Source organism: Dromiciops gliroides, chromosome 6 (assembly GCF_019393635.1).
Source record: "Dromiciops gliroides isolate mDroGli1 chromosome 6, mDroGli1.pri, whole genome shotgun sequence".
In the NCBI taxonomy this organism is placed as follows: Eukaryota; Metazoa; Chordata; class Mammalia; order Microbiotheria; family Microbiotheriidae; genus Dromiciops; species Dromiciops gliroides.
The window spans coordinates 273,308,943-273,328,656 of NC_057866.1; the positions used below are offsets into that span (position 1 = coordinate 273,308,943).

The 19,714-nt window shown below is 41.5% G+C and overlaps 1 protein-coding gene across 4 annotated transcripts in view; it reads left to right on the forward strand.

The window, feature by feature from the left end:
- Positions 1 to 19,714, forward strand: part of PDE5A (phosphodiesterase 5A) — a 187,219-nt gene that overhangs the window by 57,942 nt on the left and 109,563 nt on the right. For all 4 annotated transcript variants that reach the window (XM_043971733.1, XM_043971734.1, XM_043971737.1 and 1 more), the window contains exons 4-5: positions 13,344 to 13,415; positions 15,027 to 15,116. In XM_043971733.1, coding sequence (XP_043827668.1) covers positions 13,344 to 13,415; positions 15,027 to 15,116 — 162 coding nt within the window. The remainder of the gene's footprint in view (positions 1 to 13,343; positions 13,416 to 15,026; positions 15,117 to 19,714) is intronic.

A 19,714-nucleotide genomic window follows, 5' to 3' on the forward strand; every position in this document is an offset into this window, starting at 1 on the left:
CGTTTCCTTCTTCAGCTCATTTTACAAATGAGGAAACTAAGGCAAACAGGGTGAAGCGTCTTGCTCTGGGTCTCTCCAAGTCCAGCAGTTATACGCAGGCGCCATACTTCCCTTCATTATTATAGTTCTGAGAGGCTTCACTGCGTGCTGTGACCCCCACATCGCTGGAGTTTGGTGCTGGCTGTGCCTCGAGCAATGGCAGCTTTCCTGAGATGGGGACGGGTCTAGCTGATGGCGACCTTGGCATCCTGTCCCCTACCTTAGGTTTCACTATGGTACCTTCCTGCCCAGTTTAGAGCAACCTGCAGCACAAAAATGGACCTGCGGGAGCGAAAATGGACTTTTCAGTCTGAGAGGGGCAGAAACCCTGGGACTGGGGCCAGAGGGGTCAGAGGGCCTGGGTTCGAGGCCTGGCTCTGCCTTTTACTAGCATGTGACCTACTACCATCTCTGTGTCTGGGGTTCCTGGTGTGTAAAAATGAAGGACTAGAATGGTCTCTAAGGACCCTCTGTGCTCCCAATCTGTGATCTGACTTGAAACGGAAAGACCTCTTCTCTAGGTTACCTCTTCCTCTTATAATGTAAGAGCCTTGAAAGAAGAAGGCTGCAAAGGAAGGGAAAGAAGGAAGCATTAATAAGGACCCACGGTGAGCCAGGAGCTGTGCTGAGCACTTTGCAAACATTCTCTTGTTTGATCCTTACAGGGGTTTGTGCTATTAGCCCCCATTTTACAAATGAGAAGACTGAGGCAGGTAGAGGTGATGTGACTTACCCAAGGTCACAGCTTCTGGGGCTGGATTAGAATTCAGGTCTTCCTGACTCCAGGGCCAATGCTCTATCCACTGCACCACCTAGCTGCCCCCCCCTTTTTTAAATTTTTTGTTTTTTGGTGAGGCAGTTGGGGTTAAGTGACTCACCCAGGGTCACACAGCTAGTAAGTGTCAAGTGTCTGAGGCCAGATTTGAACTCAGGTCCTCCTAAATCCAGGGCTGGTGCTTTATCCACTGCGCCACCTAGCTGCCCCTCCCTGCACTACCTTTTAAAAATGCCTTTGTGATTTCACTTTTCCTTTTCCTTTTCTTTTTCTTTTTTTTGCTACCTTATCTCTGTCCCCTCTTACCCTCCAACTCCCTACTCCACTAGGAAAAAAAAAAAGAAAAAGAAAAAAGACTGTAACAAATACAGCTAGCCAAACGTAACAAATTTCCCCTCTGGCTGTTTCTGAAAATGTTTCTTCCTTCCTTCACCTCTCCCTGGAGAAGTGGGTAACATACACACTCCATCATCACCACTTTGGAATGGTAGTTGATCGTGTTCATGCTGGTTTGTAAAGATTGGATTCCCTCCCCCCCCCCCTCCCCCATTCTCCTTGTGACAAGGCTTATTACATATTGATCTGGGAACACACAGTTTTTTAAAAGGTCTAATTACAGGAAAAATGCTCCAGGGCCTAAAGAACATAACAGACCTTTTATCATCCCTGTCGTGTTGGTCTCCTAACAGTCCTAATTTTGCTGTCCTTTCACATGAAAATGTTTTAAGCAAACAGTCATTTATTTGGAAAGAGATCAAATCATAAACCTGTCCTGCTGGAAATGCCTTGGGGTGGGTGATTTCAGGTAAAAATATTATTATTTTTAAAACCTGGAAAGTAAAAGTCAACCACAGTGCTTCCTGTTCTAATGGGATAACACTCTCTCCCTGCCCTTGATATTTCTTCTTCCATCCCCTGATTCTCTTCCTTCCCATGTATGATATTTTCTCTCAGGACATCCAGCTTTCCCATTTAAAGAGCTCTGTCTGTGGATACCAGCTGATTGTCCACACGTGGGCAAATATCTTCTCATGTTGCTGGATCCTCGAAGCCTCCCCTTCCCTAAGTGTCCTGCACCTCAGGTGGCAGAAACGTGCAAGAGAAAGGCAGTCATTACACATAGATTAAGCATTCCCTATGTTCTAGGCATAGGGGTAAAAAGAAATGGAAAAGGTAGCCCCTTTTCTCAAGAACAGCCTAAAGGGGGAGACAATGTGCCAACAACTGTGTCCAGACAAGCTACATCCCAGAGAAATTGAAAAGAACCAGCAGAGGGAAAGAATTAAAAGGATTTGGGAAAGGCTTCCTGTAGAAAAGGACATTTTAGCCAGGTGGTAGGAATGAGGAAGAAGAACATGGCAGGGATAGGGAGAAGACAGTGAGAATGCCCAGTCTGGAGTTGGAGCATCTTGTGTGAGGAGATGCAAGGAGGCCAGTGTCTCAGAGAATGGGGGGGGGGGCAGGAAGGAGCGGGGTGGAAGGTGGAAGAAGGCTGGAAGGGTAGGAAGGGGAAAGAATTCATGGGCAACAACCTGAAGAAAAGAGGAAGCTTGAGATCTCAGACATTTAGCATTGGAAGTGGCCATAAAGCCATCTAGTCCCACTATTCAAGGTATTTCCCCATCCTGGTGACCTTCCTTTTTCTCTTTTTCTAGCTTTTTAAGTTGCATGGCAATCTCCTCTTTCTCTTTTTTATTCATGTAAGCATTTAGAGCTATAAATTTTCCCCTAAGCACTGCTTTGGCTGCATCCCATAGATTTTGGTATGTTGTCTCATTATTGTCATTCTCTTGGATAAAGTTATTGATTGTTTCTATGATTTCTTGTTTGGCCCATTCATTCTTTAGAATGAAATTATTTAGTTTCCAATTGATTTTCATTCTACTTTTCCCTGGCTCGCTCTTACATGTAATTTTTATTGCATCATGATCTGAGAAGGATGCATTTACTATTTCTGCCTTTCTACATTTGACTATGATGTTTTTGTGCCCTAATACATGGTCAATTTTTGAAAATGTGCCATGTACTGCTGAGAAAAAGGTATATTCCTTTCTATCCCCATTCAATTTTCTCCAGACATCTATCATGTCTAACTTTTCTAGTAATCTATTCACCTCTTTCACTTCTTTCTTATTTATTTTTTGGCTAGATTTATCTAATTCTGAGAGGGGGAGATTCAGATCCCCCACTAGTATAGTATTACTATCTAATTCCTCTTGTAACTCATTTAACTTCTCCTCTAAGAACTTGGATGCTATACCACTTGGCGCATACATATTTAATATTGATATTACTTCATTATCTATAGTACCTTTAAATAAGATGTAATTTCCTTCCTTATCTCTTTTAATGAGATCTATTTTTGCCTGCACTTTGTCTGAGATAAGGATTGCTACCCCTGCCTTTTTTACTTTAGCTGAGGCATAATATATTCTGCTTCCTCTTTCTCAAAGAGCAATGACATAGATGAGGACATTATCCTTGGAAAGGGAGAGAAAGGCATTTCTTCTGAGAACAAAGAAAGGGGGAAGATAGATGATGGGTGAAAATACAGAGACAATCTGGGCGTGTGTCTCTGGAGTTTTCCATCTCTTCCATAAATTAGGAGGTAAAGTCATCTACTAAGAATGGAGATTAGGGGAAGAATTCAGAAGAAAGGGAAATAGGCAGATAAAAGCATTATAAAACGAGTGAAAGAGCACGGATTTGTGGGGGACCAGTCACTGAGGATTCTATCCAACAGGCTGAGGAAACTGAGGTCTAGACAGTAGAAGTGACTTGCCCAAGATCACAAATGTACATACCGAGGCTGGGATATGAATCCATATTCTTTGATTCTGTTCCCTCTTTTCTCTGCACCATGTTGGCAGGGAGAAAGGGAAATCAGCAAAATCCTAAACTAAAAATAATTAGGAAATACAACTCTTCAACAAAACATGTAGAATGCATTTCAAAGACAGGTATAAGCGATGTTGGGTTATCCACTGTTAGAGATTACTTCCTTTTGCTCTTAATTTAAATTTTAGATTAATGAGCATTTATTTTCTCTTCTTCTCACCCCTCTCCCATTTGAAAAAGAAAAAACCCTCCAACAAATGCTCACTGTTAAACAAAACAGATCCTTGTATTGGTCATGTCCAAAGACACATATCTCTTTCTTCATCTCGAGGCCATCACTCCTCTGTCCGGAGGTGGGGAGCAGGTTTCACTGTGACTCCTCTGGGATAGTGGATCTTCATTGCATTCGTCCAAATTCGAAAGTTGTTTGTCTTGTCAATGTGGTACAGATGTCTTTGAAGGTGTGTTGACCTAGAACTGGTTGTCCCTGAGCCCCTAAGCACATCAGTATGTTCCCATTCCTAGTAAATGAACTATTCGGATCTAGGTTAGCCATGTGGCTAATAGTGGAATTATTTAGTATCATTTGCATATTACTAGCCCACTCTGACTCTGTTCCTAGATGGTGAGAATCCCATCCAATAATCATTTATTGAATGCTTATTGTATGTTTAAGGAACTGGGGTTAAAAGGCAAAGGGGAAAATAGCTCTCCTTTCAAAGAACTTGTATTCTACTGGGGAGGTGCAGTATGTTAGATGGAAGGGAGGGAGGGAAGGACTTATTGAGCCCCTGTATACGTCAGGCCTTTGCGTGTATGATCTCATTAGAACCTCACAAACAATCCTGGGAGGAAGGTGCTGTTGTTATCCTCATTTTAAAGTAGCTTAAACTGAAGCAGAGGTTCATGGCTGGCCCTAGCTCGGCAGTGCCTGAGGTCAGAGGTCAGTACTTCTCCAGTAATCTGAGGAGAGAGCCCATTAACAACTGGAGAGATGAGAAAAGTCTTCCCTTGACATTGGCCCCCTGAGGGGTGGCTGAACTATGAGATAAAGTGCCCCATGTTGAAGATCGTCAAACTTGAAATCAGGAAGAAGGGCTCAGATTCTTCTTCTAGCACTTACTAGGCAACCATGTACCCAGCACAAGCCTCATTACTTGTCTGACTCACTTTTCTCCTCTGTAAAATGGGAATGATCATACCTTAATAATATCTCCTTGAGGGCCAGGGGCTGTGTTTTTTGCCTTTCTTTGTATCCTTAGCACTCAGCGCAATGTCTGGTATATAATAAGTGCTTAATAAATGTTTATTGACTGTCTGGTTGACGTTACTACTTGCTGTATCCTCTTTATGGGGTTGTTGTGAAGTCACGATGAGATCATGTATGTACAATTCTTGGCAAATTTCAAAGCAGAATAAATGTCAGCTAAAGACAGTGTGGTGTAGTGGATAGAGAAGCAGCCTTGGAATCAGGCTGGCCAGGGCTCATGTCCCTTCTCTGACATGCTCAGCCTGTGGGTCCCCGGCAAGTCACTGGACTGCCCCGGGCACTGCTCTAAGAATAGACATTGCAGAGATGGCGACTTGGATAACGAGGTGGGTGGTGATGCCCTCAATAGAAACAGGGAAGTATGAAGGACCTAAAGTGGAGTGGCTTAGAGAAGGATGGGAGTGATTTCATGTTGGACATCATGGCTTCAGCTGAGGAGCCTTTGGACCATCCAGGTAGAGATCCAGGGGGGTTCTGGAAAGCTGGTTGTTAAACTTGGAGTGAGCTTTTTAATACCTCAGAAATCCACAAATGCTACCAATCAGGACCTGATTTATTGTTTGGTCTTTGTCTGGACCTAAGGAAGTGATGGAAAACTGGTTATCATGCAGATTCAACTTTCAAGTATGCCATGAGGATAGATGCATTTTTTTCAGAATTGTTAGTTTCTAGTTGTTCCTGTCGTGTCCAACTCTTTGGGACCCCATTTGGGCTTTTCTCAGCAAAGATTCTGGAGTGGTTTGCCGTTTCCTTTTCTAGCTCATTTTACAGAGGAAGAAACTGAGGCAAACAGGATTAAGTGACTCCAGGGTAACATAGCTAGTAGGTGTCTGAGGCTGGTTTTGAATTCAGGTTTTCCTGACTCCAGGTCTGGCACCCTATCCACCTTGCTACTCCTTTTTCCAGAGACCTGATTGTTAAAACATTTGCCAGCACACCCCTGTGGATCTCATATTTGCATTTCTGTTTACAACTTCATACTGTCAACTCAGTCTACTCTAACCCCAAGATCTTTGTCAAATAGTTCTCTTGCCTGGGTGAGGGGTGCCAGACCTTGGACAGTGGCCATGTGAGTGAAGATAGAGGAACACATATGAGAGATGTCATTGAGCAGAATGTATAGGTGACCGAGCCTTGCTCTCCCCACATCTGGGCCCTTAGTCTCTCCATACCCAGCAATGGGTGTGGAAAATCTAGCAACTGATATGAGATATCTTTAGCTCTCTGGGGCAGCTGTGGGGTGGGAGTGGGGGTGGGGTGGGGTGGGGATGACTCACCATGGCCAGCTGTGATGAGGACCAGCTGCAGCATCCTGTACCCATCAGCAAGTAACCTGGCATGAGAATGCTTCATGTGCCCGCCTAAAAGCGCCAAACCCCAATGGGGAGTGAGTCATGGGGGATGGAGAAGAAGGGGGCTAACACCACCCTCTCTGTGTCACACACATGTATGCGCATTCATTGCCTTTTGGTCAGCAGGGATGGGAAGACACATGTTCTGCCACATGTGACATTGGCCAAGGAGAAATGGGCTTTGGTGTGACTGGCATGGTGGTTCATGACATCATGTTGGTAGAACTTTATCTTCTGAGTGTCAAGAATGGGTTATCCCTTTTCCTAAAAGTAAACCCTTGAAAATCCACCTTTTAGACTCTTAGAGTCAGTGTGGTAAAGTGAATGAAGAGTGGGCCTCAGAGCCTGGGAGATCTGGGTTCAAGTCCTGTTTCATTTTTTCTGGCTAACCTGTTGGCTCTCTAGTCAGCTCTCTGAGACTGTAAAACTTGCAGAGAAGGTGGCAACCTGCACTGGGAGAGGGAGTTTCCTCATCTGGGAGATCTCTATACCAATGAAATCACAAGTCAAGTTCCTAATTCTGTCCCTACTATCTGTACTACTACTGACGGTAGGTTTGCAAAGTACTCTACAAATACTGTCCCATTTTATCTTCACAACAACCCTGTGTAGTAACTACTATTATTATCTTCATTGCTGCTCTAACTACACTCTCTACTTTTTCCAGGCTCAGCAGCAAGAGTGATGGTCTGGAAAAATATTGGGGCAGAGGGATAGGTCATCAATAGGTTGAGTAACAGGTCAGACTAATAGGCAGCGTATAGGTCATAATTTTCTATCATTCCATCTCTTTCTATACTTTGGTTGCTACTGATCCCTAGTTTATTTTGTGGCCCATGGCCTACACAGGGAAGAACTAAGTGTCTTTTCCAGTTGAGATCATAAGTGGTTTGTTTCTGTCCAGAACACACACTAAAAAGTCCTGTATTCCAGCACCCAAAGGCAGACTCCTCTAGCACTTAGCATCGCCTGCCACATGGTTGGTGTTTAATAAATGTGGTTTGATTGATTGACTAGACATCCCAAGACCTGAGATAGTGAACTCGTGGCATGTGGAAGTCTGTGTCCCCAGTGAGCTGTGGAGCCAGCAAAAGCATGAAGGGAGAAGAAAGGAGGAAGATAGAATTAAACTTGGCAAAATTCAGATACTCATTAGGGGAAAACATGTGACTGTATTTGTAGTATTCTACTCCTGGCCTCTCTCTGGGGCCAAGAATGTTCTTTCTCATTTCATAATATTTATTTCAGTTGTTTCATAATTGGTCTGTCCATTTCATTGTTGTAATCACTATTCATGTTGTTTTATTGGTTCTGCTTACATCACTTTGCATCAGTGCATGCAAGTCTTTCCATGTTTCTCTGTGTTCGTTGTATTCGCCATTTCTTAACAACACAGTAATATTCCATTACATTCCTATGCCATAATTTCTTTAGCTATTCTCTGATCACTGTAAATACTATGGTGGACCCGATGCCTTTCTTTTTGTCATTTATCCCCTTGGGATAGGTGGCTGGCACTAGAATTTCTGTGCTCAAAGGGTATTTGCAAAATTCCAAATTGTTTTCCAGAATAAGAAGGATCCAATTCACAGTTTTGCCAACATTCATTAGTGTCTGTCTTTACCCAACCTTCCCAACATTGTCTATTCTCATCTTTAGGTGGATTGGGGGCTAATGAGTTCTATTTTGGATGTGTCAAGTTTGAGAAGGCTCAGAGACATCCAGTTTGAACTGTCTATTAGGCAGTTGACAATTTGGGACTGAAGCACAGGGGGAGACTGGGGACAGATAGACATATCTGGAAATTATTAGTAAAATGATAAATATTGAACCCATGGGAACTGGTGAGAGAGAGGAGAGTGCTTAAAACAGAGCCTTGTAGAGAAGACTAATGGGCAGCATATAGGTCATAATTTTCTATCATTCCATCTCTTTCTATACTTTGGTTGCTACTGATCCCTGGTTTATTTTGTGCCCCATGGGACAGAATCAGCAAGTGGCCTGCTGTTTCCATTCTGCCCATGGACAATCCAACCTCACCTTAATATTGGGTAGCCATCCATCCTAAGGAAGGCTTAGGAGGAAATGTAGAAAAGAATAGCACTGGGTTAGAAGGCAAGAAACATGGGGCTGCTAGATGGCACAGTGGTTAAAGCACCGACCCTGAATTCAGGAGGACCTGAGTTCAAATCAGGCCTCAGACACTTGACACTTATTAGCTGTGTGACCCTGGGCAAGTCACTTAACCCCCATTGCCTGCAAAAAAAAAAAAACCAAAAACAGTAAGAAGGCAAGAAACAGAAGTAGGAGAGATTAAGAAGAGGTGGCAAGAATATATAAAAGAACTATACAAAAAAGAGCTTAACATCCCCGATAACCATGATGGTGTGGCTACTGAACTAGAGCCAGACATCCTGGAGAATGAAGTCAAGTGGGCCTTAGGAAACATTGCTAACAGTAAGGCTAATGGAGGTGATGGAATTCCAGTTGAGCTATTTAAAATCCTTAGAGATGATGTTGTTAAAGTGGTGTACTCAGTATGCCAACATTCAACGGTAGCTACTGTATTGGAAAAAATCAGTTATGACCCAATCCTATAGAAGGGTAATGCCAAAGAATGTTCAAATTAATGAAGAATTACACTCATTGCACAAGCCAGCAAGGTTATGCTTAAGATTCTGAAAGCTAGGCTTCAGCAATATGTGAACTGAGGATTACCAGAAAGGCAGGTTGGTTTTCAAAAAGACAGAAGAACTGGAGACCAAATTGTCAATGCTCACAGGATTATGAGAAAGCAAGGAAGTCCCAGAAAAGCATCTACTTTGGCTTCATTGACTATACTAAAACTTTTGACTATGTGTATCACAAGAAAATGAGGCAAATCCTCAAAGAGATGGGACCACATCATCTTACTTGTCTCCTGAGGAAACTATGCAGGTCAAGAAAAAAGAGTTAGAACTGAACATAGAACAACTGATTAGCTTAAGATTGGGAAAGTAGTACAACAAGGCTATATTTTGTCACCTTATTTATTTGTTTGTTTATTCATTCATTCGTTTGTTTATCATGCAAAATGCCAGTCTGGGTGAATCCATAGCCAGAATTAAGGTAGCCTGGCAAAACATCAACAATCTCAGATATGCAGACAATACTACTCTGCTGGCAAAAGTGAAAAGGAATTAAGAAGCTACTTGATTAGGGTGAAAGAGGAGAGTGTAAAAGCTGAACATTGAAGCTTAACATTGAAAAACAATCTTGGCAACTATCCCCATCACTTCCTGTCAAATGAAAGAAGAAATGGATCAGTGTTAGATTTTATGCTCTGGGGCTCAAAGATCACTTCAGATGGTGACTGCAGCCATGAAATTAAAAGATGCTTGTTCCTTGGAAGGAAAGCTATGGCAAGGCTGGACAGCATACTAAAAGGAAGAGATGTCATCTTGCTGACAAAGGTCTGTATAGTCAAAGCTATGGTTTTTCCAGTAGCGATGTATGGCTATGAGAGCTGGACTATAAGGAAAGCTGAGCCCCCAGGATTGACACTTTGGAATTGTGGAGAGTCCCTTGCACAGTAAGGAGATGAGATCAGTCAGTAATTAAATAAATGAATTCACACTATTCACTGGAAGGTCAGATACTGAAGATGAAACTTAAATACTTTGGCCACATAATGAGAAGACGGAACCTATTGGAAAAGACCCTGATGTCTGGGAAAGATTAAAGGCAAAAGGAAAAGGAGACAGCAGTGGATGAGATGGATGGAGAGTGTCATGGAGACAATGAATGTGAACTTGGACAAACCTGGGGAGATGGTGAAGGATGGAAGGGCCTGGAGGGCCATGGTCCATGGGATCACAAAGAATTGGACCCGACTGAATGACAGAGACAGCAGGCAAGAGGACTTCTCATGTGCATGAGTGGAAAGTGTCCATATGGCTCTTTCACAGTCTCCAAGTATCATATCTCAGGTCCATTTAGGAGGAAGTCATGGCTCATTTGCCTCTGTTGTGAGTCCCAGAGAAATGGAGGCAGTAGGAATCATGGATCCCAAAAGAGAGGCAATGGGAATCAGTGTGAGACACCCATCAGTGGGCTTGATGATCAGGTACAAGACTGTCTTTCTTTATATCCCTAGTTTTAGCAGCAGTGGGCACTTTGTAAATTTGTATCGACTAGCCTTGATTTGAAGTACGGAGCCCTGTGACCAGCAGTGCCCACTATGCGTGAAACTCTTTGGTGAGAGTGAGCAATTCTGAGACTTGTGACTTGCTAAAATTTCTGCATCAGTTTCCAAGGCAAAAGTCTAGCTGTCCTGCCCTCCCCCACCCCAAAATGAAATAAAACAAAACAAAGAATTCAAAATCAAATGCAGGCTTGATCAGATTGAAATAAAGGCGAGGGAAATAAATCATTCCTGACATCATTTTTTGCAAAACCATCTTTCCCCGCAAAATAAATATCAGATGTCCCACAATACACTAGAAGGAATATTGTCTGCCAAGGAAAATGACCTTAATTCTAATTTTATTGCTAAGGACCAGTTAGCTGTGAGAGCTTGGGTGGCTCATATAAGCTGTTGGCCTCAGTTTCCTTGTATGTAAAATGGGGATAATAGTAGCACGATCCTCCCAGGGTGGTTGTGAGGATGAAATAAAAAAGTATTTGTAAAGTGCTTAGCACAAAGCCTGGCACTGAGGAGCTGCTATGTAATGTTTATTCCCTTCCCTCACTTCCCACCTAATACTGACTAAATTTTGTAATGGAGATGAAAGCACTGCCGCGATCTAATTTTCTGTAAAGATAAAAGGAAATGAGATATGTAAAGTGCTTCTGGGAAGACACGGAGGAGGAAGAGGAAAAGCAGAACAAAATTAAAAATGGCTCAAGTTCTAAACACTTTCCGCTTTCCAAAGTGCTTTCTGCGTGTTATCGCATTTGATCCTCACAACTACTCTGGGAAATAGGTCCCAATTTTACAGACAAGAAAACTGAGTCTGAGAAAGGTTCACACAGTACTGAGTGCTTGGGGCATAGTTTGAAATCAGGTCTTGGTGGTGAAGCGAATAGAGCACCAGGCTTAGAATCAGGAAGACTCATCTGCCTGAGTTCAAATCTCACATCAGACACTTGCTATCTGTGTGACCCTGGGCCAGTCACTTAACCCTGTTTGCCTCAGTTTTTTATATGTAAAATGAGCTGGAAAAGGAAATGGCAAACCACTCCAGTACCCTTGTTGAGAAAATGCCAAATGGAGTCCTGAAGAGTCTGACACAACTCAAAAACAGCAGCTTCCTGACTCCAGGTCCAGTGTTCTATGCACTGCTAATAGTTATCCTAGTAATTAGAATATGATTTAGAGGGGCAGCTAGGTGGCGCAGTGGATAGAGCACTGGCTTTGGAGTCAGGAGGACCTGAGTTCAAATCCTGCCTCAGACACTTAACACTAACTAGCTGTGTGACCCTAGGCAAGTCACTTAACCCCAATTGCCTCCCCCCCAAAAAAAAATAATAATAAAATAAATAAAATAAAATATAATAAAATATGATTTAGAGATAGGAGCATTGAGGGTTTCTTGGTTGCCGATGCCCCCCCTTTCTTTCTATAGATTAATGTCTATATGTTTTGTGTGACTTCATATGAATAATGGGTATGTCTTGACTTCTTAGTGGGTGAGGGAGGGAGATAATTTGGAACCGAACATAAACATTTTTAAAAACAATTTTTAAAAAGACAATAATAAATGTCTATTTCAGTATAGACTAAACTTTTCCCCATTGTAAAGGAGAACCAGCTTTTGCTTCATTTTCAGTCAAGGACAGTTTACCTCTTTTTGAGTGTTGTCTTTAAAAATCCAACATGAGGTGGCTAAGAATTGGAAATCAAAGGAATGCCCATTATTTGGGGAATGGCTTAACAAGCTGTGGAATATGATTGTGATAGAATATTATTGTTCTATAAGAAATGACAAACAGGACAATTTCAGAAAAACCTGGAAAGACTTGTATGAACTGATGTATAGTGAAGTAAGCAGAACAAGGAGAACATTGTGCACAGAGACAGCAATATTATTTGATGATGAACTGTGACTTAACTATTCTCAATAATACAATGATCCAAGACACTCCCAAAGGACTAATAATGAGGCATACTATCCACCTCCTGATATTGATTGAACACAGACTGAAGCATGCTATTTTTCACTTTCATTCTTTCCTTTTTTTCTTATACAAAATTATTAATATAGTAATGTTTTACATAATTGCCCATGTATAACTATATCTTGTAGTTTACCACCTTGGGGGGAAAGAGGAGGGAGGGATAGAATTCGAAATTCCAAACTTTAAATAAAAATGTTTGTTATTATTTTCAAAAATTTTTAAAATAAGCAACAAAAAATCTAACATGAAATGTCTATTTTATCTCTTGTGTAGCATAATTTTTTAACATAAGAGAAAAATCATCCATTTGTCCTTTTGACTCATTGTTTAGAAAAACCCTTTCAGTTAGCATTGGATTGTTTGGCATCTCTTCTCTGACCTCTATCCTAGGTCGCCTGTCATAGTGTGGAAGGGCCTTAAGGTTCTTGAAGACCATGCCAGCAATTTGAACCAACACAAACTTAGGCTCGTCCTGCCAAATTAGTCATTGCAGCCAAGACGGCCAAGGATGAGTCTAGCACAGTTCAGAAGGACTCAACCCTGGGAGTCTGACTCCTGAGGAATACTTTGTGGAGTAGAGAGAGATTGTTTTTAGCATCTCAAAAGGACTTATCTGGTAGTTTAGTAATAGGTAGCAGGGTTACTTGGGAATGCTGATACCAATGACATCCTAGACCTTTTGATGTTATGAAATCAAGAGATTTATAATCATGGTAAATGAAATGTATTCTATCCAGACCTCGAGCTTCAAATCAAAATTTAAAGGAACAGTTCTGAGCTCGAATGTTGCAAAAAGTCCTAACAACTAATTCAAAGGTTATTTTTAAAAGAAGCGATAGTAGAGCTCTCATCACTGATTCTTCGATGACTGAAAAAAGTGACAATGATATCTTTCCTTCTCTTACTTCAGGTTGTTGGTGTGGCCCAGGCCATCAACAAGAAATCTGAAAATGGTGGCACATTCACAGAAAAAGATGAAAAGGTACCAACGTGGACAATATATTTGTTTTCACATCCACTTGTGGATGAGTTTTCTTCTCATTGGAGGCAATCAGATGCCAGAATCAGTGCTAGACTCTGAATTGATGGGGTGAGAGGGAGGGGGGTCAAAGTTGATGGACGGTTTGTCTCCTTTTGGGTTATGGACATAAGATGACCTGAATGGACAGTATCTGTGTTATTGCTTGGACACTGGTAGACTATTAGGATTATAAAAAAGTTCCTTATTTAAGGTCACATGTCACTTTCAAGACTATCAAAATGGCGGCCCCTATAAGGGCTAAGACTACACAAAGGGCTTCTTATGATCTTTTAACGATGTTATTTAGCTTTCATCACTGGTGAAAAGAAATCAGGCCCCTGAATAAAAATCCTTGTAAGATCCACTCCAGATTTAGGACTCTGGGAAGAAATTTTGGAATTGCCTCAATGGTGAAGCAACTTTAAAACTGTTTTATAAACTTTTTCCACAGACATCAGGGCGCCAAGGTGTGAATCCAGGCTCAGTACTTGGAATGTAGTGTTGGAAAGAACAGCAGTCAAGCTCTTTTTTATTGCTCATTTCCTCCAAATGTAGAAAGAATCAGTTCCGAACACCCTCTCTGCCTATCTGAGAACACACACACACACACACACACACACACACACACACACACACACACACAAAAACCCTTCTGAGTCATAGTAATGGCCCAGCTAGCCATGAACTTTGTCTAACAATGATCTACAGGGTGTTTTGACAAAGTACATCCTGGCTGCTATCCATGATGTCACTCAGAAGATTAAAGAGGCCCAGAATATAAGATAATCTTTCCTGGTCTGTATGGAATCCAGTAGCTTATCTGTGGACATGGAGGGAGACGGGACTCGTGATTTCATTGAAATTGGGAACTCCTGGAGGAGAACGCTCCCTCTTTCAATGCTAGGCAGCACCTGCCCTGCAGCTTAGAGCATTGCCTGGAACTCCTTAGAAGTAAAATGACTTGACCAGGGTCCCACTCCAAATTTGGGTCAGAGACGGGACTCACACCCATGTCTTTCTGGCTTTGAGATCAGCTCACTCTCATTTACCTGATATTCTCAAACCTATGTATATATATATATATATATATATATATATATATATATATATATTTCCTATACCTCCTCTAGTAACGAGTCCATGCTCCCTTTTGCAAAATCCTATATCCCTTTCCCCTTAATCAGTGATAAAATGTAATAATGAAGATGGCACCTTCACCATGGTATCCAAATGACATTAGTAAAGTCATATGTATATATATATATATATATATATATATATATATATACACACACACACACTTAATTTTTCAAATGAGTGTTTTGTATATTACTGTGGATTCTATTCTGACGAAATCCATGGACTCACATAATTGTGGGAAAATTCTGTTTATCCCTAAGTATAATGGTACTGTTAGATTCTTCTAGGGCTAATGCTTTGTTTTGCATGCCTTTCTATCAGGTAGTGATTGAAAGTAAACACCTATCCCTGATGGTTTTATGTAACTCAAGAGCAATGAAAGAACTCAGACTATTTCAGCATCCTCTTTGTCATTGTCTTCTCTCTCTCCAGGATTTTGCTGCTTACCTGGCATTCTGTGGAATTGTTCTCCACAACGCCCAATTATATGAGACATCACTCCTAGAGAACAAACGGAACCAGGTAAATCCAGCATATATAATTAAAAGATTAAGGGAATCTTTTCCCTTGATTATGGAATGTGATGTTTTGGTTATGGCTTGTGATATTTTGGCTAATCAGAATTCTCATTACTAACTACCAGATCTAGGCATAGGATATAATACTAAAAAGGAACTTAGAGATCACCTTTCCAGAAGCAGTGTGGTGTAGTGGATAGATCACCAGACTCAGAGTCAGGATGACCTAGGTTCAAATCCTGCCTCTGACCTTTGTTAGCTATGTGAACCTGAGCAGGTCACTTAACTTCTCTGGTCCTCAGTTTCCTTACCTGTAGGATAAGGAGTTTGGACCAGACGACCAATGAAGTCCCTTCTAGCTGTAAATATATACTACAGCCAGTCATGTTCAACACAGCAGGAAGTGCACCCATCTTTCCACAACCCTTCCCACATTAGATTGGAGCCAGGTTGGGTAGGAGAGTTTATATTTTATCCTAAAGGGTATAGGAAGTAGGTAGAGTCAATTTAGAAAAGTAACATAGTTAGTTCTGAACCTATAGAAAGTTACTTTGGCAGCTGAGAGAAAGTGAAGGATTGGAGTGATGAGAGAAGAGCCTGGAGGCTCATCAGGAAGCTGTTGCAATAGTATAGACAAGAGGTGATGAGCTTCTGAAATAAGAAGATAGCTATGGGAGTTGAGGGAAGGGGCTGGAGGTGAGAGGTGGTGTGAATGTAGTTGAATCTATGGGGTAGGGGAGCAGGAAGAATTGAGGACAATGCCAAGATTATGAACCCAGGAGACTAGAATAGTTGTGCCTTAAACAGAAATAGGGAAGTTTGGAAGACAAGAGGATTTGGAGTGGGAAGATGAGTTCAGTTTTGGACATGTTGGGTTTAAGATGTCTCTAGGTCATCCACATTGAAATGTCCCAATAGGCAAAGGTAACATAAGACTAATGCTCAGGGGAGATAGATAGATAGATAGATAGATAGATAGATAGATAGATAGATAGATAGACAGACAGACAGACAGACAGACAGACAGACAGACAGACAGACAGATAGATAGATAGATAGATAGATAGATAGATAGATAGATAGATAGATAATATAAACAGATATAGATAGATAAATTATATGGACTGACAGATAGAAACAGATCAATATAGACAGATAAATATAGATAGATGATATAGACAGATTTTTGTTGTTTTTCTTTAGTTCTCGAAGAGGACCATGACATTGAGGTGATATCATGACTTGCAGTAAACTGGATTTAAGTGAGGGAGGGCTATCCAAGGTCACTAGCTTCACTCTCTTTTCCAGAGCCATCTGGGTCCAGTGGCAAGATATGTGTGTGTATGTATGTGTGTATATGTATGCATCCATCCATCCATACATACATACATACATATGAGATGACTGGAGATAGTCCTGGATGTTTAAGGCAATTTGAGTTAAGTGACTTGCCCAGGGTCACACAGCTAGTAAGTGTCTGAGGCAAGATTTGAACTCAAGTCCCCCCAACTTCAGGGCCACTCTATCCACTGCACCACCTACCCCACCACAGTCATATAGATAGACAGATGAATGATATAGACAGAGAGCATCAGAGAGAATGAGAGCGAGAGAGAGAGAGATCGATCTATGGATCATTTAAACAGAGAAAATAAATACACAGTAGCTAATAAGATTACAAAGAAGGAAAAGAGAAGAAAGCCTAGGACAGAACCTTGAGGAACATTCACAATTAGGAGGCAAGATAAATGATGATCTAGCAAAGGAGACTAAGGAGTGGTGAGATAAGTAGGAGAAAAACTAAGAAAGGGCAGGGTCGTGAAAACCAAGAGGAGAGAATAGCCAGACGAGAGGAGGGTGGTCAACAATATCAAGTGTGGTATCCAGAAGGGCGAGCCCTTCCTTTGGATGAGTGACCTCCTGGTGGTATACTTCTTTCAGAAGGATCTCCAGATAAAAGATAGGGACGTTTTGGTTGCTTTGCTTCCTGGAATGAGTTGACCCGCCCAAATTCCTGCAATGCATTAGTGTGCCTATCTTTCCACTACCCTTCCAACATCATTTATTCCTATCCTATGTTACTAATGATCTCTTAATTGCTAAATCCACTGACTTTTTAAAAAGTTCATCGTCTTTGACCTCTCTGGTGCTTTTAGACACTGTTGCCTGCCCCCTCCTCCCTGATAGTCTATTTTCTCTTGGCTTCAATACAGATCTCTTTCCTAGTTTTGAACTCTGTTTGATTTCTCCTTATTTTTCTTTCCTGCATCCTAATTACCTCCTTCCCAATAGTATGGAACCCTTGAATTCTGGTCTCACTAATTTTCTTCTCTCCCTCCTTCTCTATGCCTCTTCACCTTCCTCTCTCCTCTCTCTCCCTCTCTCTCCTTCCCTCTCTCTCCTCTTTCCCTCTCTCCCTCCCTCTCTCTTCCATTTCCCCTTCCTCTTTGTAATCCACTCCTATGGTTTTGATTGCCCTGTCCATGTACATGACTCCCAAATGTAGGATTTCTCTCTCCCTTGAACACCAGTCCTTCATCACTCACTCCCCTCTGGTAATTTCCTGCCAGACCCCCTTTCCTCATCTCAAATTCAGAATGTTCAATAGGGAACATATTTTGTACTTTCCTAAACCCATCCTTCCTTTGGAGTTCTTTGAACTTTTCTGTTTCTGTATATTTTATATTTCTGGGTTTTTTATATTTATATTTCTTTTTAACTTTATTTTTTTAACTTTTATGTTTCTGTTGAAGGCAACACAACAGCTCAAAATCCATCCTCCTTCTCTTGACTGTTCATCATGCACCTTACTGCTCTTGGTTTCCTGGGGTACAACTCCTCCCCTATCCTTACCTAGCCTGATTCCCATTAGATTGTAAGATCCCTGAGGGCAGAGACTGTAATTCATATCACTCGTGCCTGGCACAGCTCCTGACACATAGTAGGAACTTAATGAATATTTATTGAATGATCTCCTGAATGTCACCACACCCAACTACCACCCTAAGCCAGGAGCTCACCTTCCCTGTTAAAAGAACATTTAGTGGGGCAGCTAGGTGGTGCAGTAGATAAAGCACTGGCTCTGGATTCAGGAGGACCTGAGTTCAAATCCAGCCTCAGACACTTGACACTTGCTATCTGTGTGACCCTGGGCAAGTCACTTAACCCTCATTGCCCCACAAAGAAAAAAAAAAGAACACTTATATGCAATTGGTATCTAGGCTGTAATAAAGATTTACACCCAGTTGATGATTTATTACTAATGCAGCCAGAAGGATTGAAAGAGAATCAAAGGGTAAAGTTTATAGAGAAACATAGGTAGCTATACAACACATTTAGTGTTGGGAGCATTCATAGAAACACAACCTGGCACAGCAGATAGAGCCAGCCCTGCAGTAAGCAACATATGGGTTCAAATCCTATCCCAGGTACTTCCTAGTTGTGTGACCCTGGGTCAGTAACTTAACCTCCCTGAGCTTCAGTTTTCTTATCTTTAAAATGGAGATTATAATATCTGTGGTACTTAATTCGTATTGTTGCAGTGAGGATCAACTGAACCAGGATATCTGAAGCACTTTGCCAAACTGAAAGAACTAGAAAAAAAGCCAGTGAATGATGAGGTTCTCCTAGGGTATTTCTGAAGATGAATACTAAACACGGCCATCTTTTGTGAGTCAGGCTGATTCATTTGGGGGATTTTTTCATTTCCTCCCATGAGTATAAGAAGACAAAAGGAGCCCTTGGGGCTTCTAGAACAGGAGAGACCCTTGATCAGGCCTGTGCTTTGGGAATATCAAGCTGGCGACAGCAGAACCATGGGAACAATGGACACAATGGAAATGCGGTGGAGATAGAAAGGAAAACCACCTGAAAACAATCAAAACTGAGGGTGTCCAAAGGCCTGAGAAAAGCAAGATGAGACAACTCTCCCTGCTCCTCTGTAGAAGTCGGGGGTCTCTCGGTGTGAAGTACTGTATATAATGTCAGTCTTGGGCAGTCTTGCAGTTTTGCAGAAGTTTTTATTTTTTCCTTTCTCTTTTTATTCTTTATTAAAAAGGATGATTCATTAGGAAGGAGGAAATTGGAAACAGGCAGGCACTGTAAAAAAGATAATGATAAAAATCCATTTTTAAAAAGTATATCGAGAATACCAAGTCAGCAGCAGATGGGTTGTACAGGGAAGGAGACAATTAGGAGGCACTTTTCTCCAGGAAAAAAGTGATGATGAAATGCTTTGGGCATCTGGAGAGAAGAGAGATGTGAAATATGTCATGGAGGTACCATTGACCATATGACAACAGCTTACATGTGAGGAATGAAGTCTTGGCTTCTGGGTTTTGAATCTGAGTCACTGGAAGCAGTGAGATGACAAAGATAGGGAAGTGTAGAAGAGGTAGGTTTTGTGAGAAAGATAACAAATTCTATTTTGGATAGGGTAAATGTGGAACATCTATGAGACATCCAGTTTGAAATATCCAAAAGATAGATGCTGATGTGGGTCTCCAGACCTCTCAAGAGAGAGACTAAGGCTGATTATATGGATATTGGATTCTTCTGCATAGAAATGGTAATTGAGCCCATAAGAGGTGATGAGGTAAGAGA